The sequence below is a fragment of the Oncorhynchus kisutch genome, linkage group LG23 (genome assembly GCF_002021735.2).
Source record: "Oncorhynchus kisutch isolate 150728-3 linkage group LG23, Okis_V2, whole genome shotgun sequence".
NCBI classification, from domain to species: Eukaryota; Metazoa; Chordata; class Actinopteri; order Salmoniformes; family Salmonidae; genus Oncorhynchus; species Oncorhynchus kisutch.
Genome location: NC_034196.2, coordinates 22,202,683 through 22,208,626, shown reverse-complemented (window position 1 = coordinate 22,208,626; position 5,944 = coordinate 22,202,683). Strand labels below are relative to the sequence as shown.

Genomic DNA, 5,944 nt, shown 5'->3' with positions numbered 1-5,944 from the left:
TTTGTATTTCAGTATGACATTTATTGAGCAAATGCTGCTGGGAAATAGTTCATGATGAGTAAAGACATGGGATTGCAAACTGTAGCACCTCATTTAAGTTCGCTATTTAAATTCAAGTCCATCCTATGCATACAAGAATGTATGTGTGCGCATTTACATATTTATTTTCAATGGCACTCATTAGGTAAACATAATAGATACTGATAAAAAGCATGTTTAAGGCTCAGAGTTTCTTCAAGGTTCTTAATGCTTTAGTTGCTTCGGGTACTGTATGTTTATGATCATCAGTACAATGCACCATCGTCTTTCTCATTCTTCACTATATTGTGTGGTAGACGATTGTATTTTTGGCTCAGTTGGTATCTTCACATAAAAAGGCTAGTCCTTTTGAACATGTGTCTCTAAAGTGGACCCTCCAACCCAGGCACCCCTTTTTGAATTAACATTTGAATGAACATACATTTCTATCACTCTCCCACCCACATACAGTATGCATCTAAACTGTAAACCTTCCATCCATCCATACAGGTTAGAGTGGAGGGGTCTCCCTCCCTGAGCTAGCATGCAGACGCCCCCACCTGTGAGCCCTCCCGTGAACTGCAGGGAAACATAAAGACAATTAATAATCTGTCCCACTATCACATTTTCCTGATATTATCTGCAGCAAAACCCATTTAAAGCTTTCTCTCAACATGCATTTTTTAAACGTTAGCTTTGTCACATCATATGGCTTCTCTCGTTGCTTTTCTGTATGTTTGAGAGTGGTTCACTTTATTACATCGCTCTAGCTCTATGATTTCTTTATGTTAGTTCTGGGTTGATTGCTTGTTGTCGTGTCATCTTTGTTCCTCCTGAGTGGGTTGGATAGAGCGCAGTTACTCAGTTTCAGTCACCACCTTGACGGACTGGGAAGAGTGTTTCTCCATCTTCTTGCTGGAGACTGTCTTCTCCTGCATCACATCCTCAGACTCCTTCACAGTCTCGGTGACAGTGACCGATTTGGTGACATGCTTGGCCCCGTCCTCTCCAGTGGTGATGGTCTCCACCGTTTTGGTGATGACCACCTTCTGGTCCTTTGGATCATCTTTCTGGTCCGGGTCATCTTTAGTGGGGCTCTCGTCCACTCCATTTGAGATAACATCCTTCTCCTCTGCCTCTTTCCCACCCTCATCCTTCTTGTCCTTGTCCTCTGGGGTAATCTTCTCCACATCTCCGTTCATGGCTGCATCTTTCTTTTCTACCTTCCTCTCTTCCTCTGAATCACTCTTTTTGTCTACTTTCTCTTCTGCAGCCTTGGGGGCCTCTGACATTGGAGCTTCTGGTTTTGGGGCCTCACCCTTAGGGGTCTCTGCCTCGGGGGATCCTAATTTGGGGGATTCCAATTTGGGGGAGCCAGCAGGTTTTGGGGATTCAGATTTAGGCGATCCAGCAGGTTTTGGGGATTCAGATTTAGGGGATCCAGCAAGTTTTGGGGATTCAGATTTTGGGGATCCAGCAGGTTTTGGGGATTCAGATTTAGGGGATCCAGCAGATTTGGGGGATTCAGAAGTAGGGGATCCAGCAGGTTTTGGGGATTCAGATTTAGGGGATCCAGAAGGTTTTGGGGATCCAGATTTGGGGGATCCAGAAGGTTTTGGTGATAAAGATTTGGGGGATCCAGCAGGTTTGGGGGATTCAGATGTGGGGGATCCAGTAAGTTTTGGGGATTCAGATTTGGGGGATCCAGCAGATTTAGGGGATCCAGCAGGTTTTGGGCATTCAGAAGTGGGGGATCCAGCAGGTTTTGGGGATTCAGATTTAGGGGATCCAGCAAGTTTTGGGGATTCAGATTTAGGGGATCCAGCAGGTTTTGGGGATTCAGAAGTAGGGGATCCAGCAGGTTTTGGGGATTCAGATTTAGGGGATCCAGGAGATTTGGGGGATTCAGAAGTAGGGGATCCAGCAGGTTTTGGGGATTCAGATTTAGGGGATCCAGCAAGTTTTGGGGATTCAGATTTGGGGGATCCAGCAGGTTTTGGGGATTCAGATTTGGGGGATCCAGCAGGTTTTGGGGATTCAGATTTGGGGGATCCAGCAGGTTTTGGGGATTCAGATTTGGGGGATCCAGCAGGTTTTGGGGATTCAGATTTGGGGGAGCCAGCAGATTTAGGGGATCCAGCAGGTTTTGGGGATTCAGAAGTAGGGGATCCAGCAGGCTTTGGGGATTCAGAATTAGGGGATCCAGCAAGTTTTGGGGATTCAGATTTAGGGGATCCAGCATGTTTTGGAGATTCAGATATAGGGGATCCAGAAGGTTTTGGGGATTCAGATTTGGGGGATCCAGCAGGTTTTGGGGATTCCAATTTGGGGGATCCAGCAGGTTTTGGGGATTCAGATTTGGGGGAGCCAGGTTTTGGAGATTCAGATTTGGGGGTTACAGCTTTAGGAGATTCATGTTTGGGGGATCCAGCTTTTGGTGACTCAGACTTGGGGGACCCAGCCTTTGGGGATTCAGCTTTTAGGGAGTCTGGCTTGGAGGGCTTTGGGGCCTCAGATTTCTGGACCTCAACTTTTGGGGCCTCACTCTTGGGGGCTTCTGTTTTGGGAGCCTCTATCTTGGCTACAGCTGCCTTCTCATCTATGTTGTCTTCTTTCTCATCCTTTCCTTTCTTCTCATCTTCCTCATCCTTATCATCTCCATCTTTGGATCCTTTGTCACTACCTGCATCTTCATCTTGATCATCACCCTCCTCTTCTCCCTCTCCCTCTCCTGTCTCCTCTTCTCCTCCTCTTCCCTCCTTCTCTCCAGCCTTCTCTTTGTCAGGAGAGGCCTTTGATTCTGGGGCTTTAGAGCACAGGACTGTCTCCTCTAATTCCCCCTCTCCTTCTCCCTCATCACCACCTTCTGTATCATCTCCCTTCTCACCCTCACCCTCTTCTCCTTTCTCACCCTCTTCTTCTTTTTCTCCCCCTTCCTCTTCACCTTCTTTGTCCTCCTCTTCCTCCTCAGCAGGTGTGCTCGAGCTAACTTGGGCTTCAGTGGAGGCTACAACCTCTTCTGATTCACCCTCTCCCCCTTCTCCCTCTGCTTCTTCTCCTCCCTCTTCTCCCTCATCCTCTCCTTCATCTGTTGCCTCTGCCTCCAGAGTGGCAGAAAACTCCTGGGCCATCTCAGCCAGGGCCTGGTCCATCTCATCCTTCTCATCCTCTACCCTGATCTCCTCGATGATCTCCTCTACAAACTTATGCTGGACTTTCAATTTGGGAGGCTCATACTTGGACTTCTTAGAGGAGGTGACGGTGTGGCGGTAGGGGAAAGTGCTAAAGTGGGTCTCTTCACCTTCTAGGAGTTTCCTGCAAGAACAGTAGAACATGAGATATAGTTTAGTGTAGACCTAATATAAAAATGTAGTTTCTATATATAAATTCGATCTTTATGTTTTTATTACACATGATATATTTAAAAAAAAGTTTTTTCAATGCTAGTCCTAATTAGCGCTCTGTTGTCGCACTGTACCTGTATGCAGCAATCTCAATGTCGAGGGCCATCTTCACATTGAGCAGGTCCTGGTACTCACGCAGATGACGCGCCATCTCCCACTTCGTGCCCTTGAGCTCATTATCCAGCTGGTGGATGGTCTCCTGCAGAGAACAAGACCGAGAGACACAAGCTGGTTTAGAGCTATTATTTCTTATGCCTATATGGAACCCTGAAATAAAACTTGGTTATTTATTTCTGGTGTAGGGAAGACACATTTCTCCATAAGGACACTGCTTTCTAAACATCATAAGAAAACGATCAAAAATACAATGTCATATTTTGTGATCCTGGTAATTACTTAACAAGCACATTTAAACTTGTATAGGCCTACATTTGAAACAGCACTTTGAGATTCCAATAAAATATCACTGCAATATCAATTGAAACTGTGAAGTCCTCCTGTCTCATTTATGAAAAGTGAAAGTGCATATAATTGGATAGATTGGACTGTTGTTGTGTTAAATAATGTATTCTGACGCAGTGAACAGCACTGTGTTTCAAGGGCCCCGAGTCTCTGGCTCAGCAACGAAAAAATAACAAAAAAACAGTCTGCTGCATTATGTCTTCCCAACCCTATAACGTGCATCAAGTGTCGATGCTTATGCGTAGCCGAATGCTCCAACATTTGGAGATGTTAAATCTGTGTCCATAAGATGTCAGCATTGTGCCATTTAGGCTATCTAAAGCAAAAGCGCAGACACCACTTTTGGCCAGAGTTTATAGCCTAGTTAAAAGACATGCATTTAGGGCCCACATAATAAAACAATTTAGTTCGTTCAAAATCAAACTAATACAATATGTGGGGACACAATGCAAGTGTGTGTCTTTCTCTCTATCAAAGTAGGGGACTCTCCGTATAAGTAGACCTACATTTAAAATAAGAATAAAAACCTCAAAGGTGTCGTGATAATATTCTCAATTTGAAATCAACGAAAAACACATCTAATTATATAATTTATTCTCTCCACTACATTGCTTCTCGTAACACAAAGAATACAACTTTATAGAATACTTCACCATTAAGCCTGTGGCTGGGGGTTTCTGTATGAAAATAATGCCTACAGCGGGTCTCATCATACCTGCAGGCTGGACAGGTCGTTGTTGTGTCGGTCCTCGATGTCATTCAACTGCCTCTCCAGTGACTCCCTGGTTCCACGGACGGACTCTAACTCCACGGTCTTGGACTGAAGCTGGCGACGGTAGTCTGCTATCTCATCACGGGCGGACTTGATTGCATCTTTGTTTTGTGCCGCAGCATCAGTGAGCTTGGAATAGCGGCACATGAACCAGTCCTCCACCTGCTGCAGGTTCTGGTTGGAGTGGCCCTCGAGCTGGGTGCGGATCTCCCGGAGCGCCTCGGTGATGTCCGTCTTCTGGATGTCTTTCCTCTCCATGGTCACCTGCGACGCCTGCACCTGGGCGAACAGGTCGCTCACCTCTTCTTCGTGGTTGTTGCGGATAAAGGCAATCTCGTCATGCAGTGACTGAACTTTCTTCTCAAACTCTGACTTCACCAAATCAGAGTCGGTCATATCTTTTTTCAACGCCCGGATGATGCCTTCCGTCTCATCCCTGATGCGGGCTTCCTCATCGAAGCGGTCCCTAATTCTCTGGATGTCATCCTCGACGTGGTCCGTGTCGAGCTGGATCTGCGCTTTATCGTGGTGAATCTGCTCCAGCATGGAGCGCAGCTCCTGGAGTTCCTGGTCGTATAAATCGCCTAGCTGGGATTGCGACACCTGCTTCTGCCGCAGCGTCTGGATCTCCTCTTCGATCTGGCTGTTCTGCTGCTCCAGGTAGTGCACCTTGTCGATGTAACCGGCGAAGCGGTCGTTGAGCCCCTGGAGCTGCTCTTTCTCGTTGGAGCGCTTGTAGTCTCCGTTCGTTTGATTGAAATCAACGCTGTCGGCGGAGCTGAGGAGTGTGGAGCTGTACGCTCTGGCTACCGGCATATTGACGCTCCTCTTGTAGGAGGAGGTCATCGTGGAGCCTGGGCTTGCCCGGGACCAGGACTGAGAACGGAACCCGCTGGAGGGGGTGCCAGTGGAGCGGCCGTAGGTGGTCCTACTATCCATACTTCTTCTGAATGGACTTCCTATCGTGTCCACCGGGTGGTAACTCATCCGGCCAGACCAGGGGCTGCGTGTGCAGATGGAATGGAAGGTGTCCGAGGTGGAGGAGTGGGGCGAGTATGTGTTTGCAGGTGCGGGGTGGATGGCGCTCACAGCATTCTTAGTCTCACCGGCTGTCCTTTATATAGGAGAAGCTTATCGCTAACAATGCAGAGACTGTTTTTACTGGCCCATTGATCGAACGGATGGGGCGGGCCATGTCTCAACCCTTCATACTCTATATAAGTGAAACACTACTTGAGTGTGTGAGGGTTCGTGGGTGGCCGTTTGAAAGCAGAGGAATGATCACACA

General features: G+C 47.3%; 1 protein-coding gene across 1 annotated transcript; it reads right to left on the bottom strand.

Annotated features, from left to right (window-relative positions):
• Positions 1 to 5,742, bottom strand: LOC109883649 (neurofilament medium polypeptide-like). Its single transcript, XM_031803309.1, has 3 exons — positions 4,600 to 5,742; positions 3,497 to 3,621; positions 1 to 3,333 (listed from the first exon to the last, which is right to left on the bottom strand). The coding sequence occupies exons 1-3, from the start codon at positions 5,641 to 5,643 to the stop codon at positions 876 to 878; spliced, it is 3,627 nt and encodes a 1,208-aa protein (XP_031659169.1). The 5' UTR covers positions 5,644 to 5,742; the 3' UTR covers positions 1 to 875.
• Positions 5,743 to 5,944: the final 202 nt, after the last annotated feature.

Coding starts and splice junctions, on each gene's coding strand:
- LOC109883649 (XM_031803309.1), bottom strand. CDS start 5,643: ATGAGTTACCACCCGGTGGACACGATAGGAAGTCCATTCAGAAGAAGT. Junction 3,622..4,599: donor ACGACCTGTCCAGCCTGCAG/GTATGATGAGAC, acceptor TGTTCTCTGCAG/GAGACCATCCACCAGCTGGA. Junction 3,334..3,496: donor ATTGAGATTGCTGCATACAG/GTACAGTGCGAC, acceptor CTGTTCTTGCAG/GAAACTCCTAGAAGGTGAAG.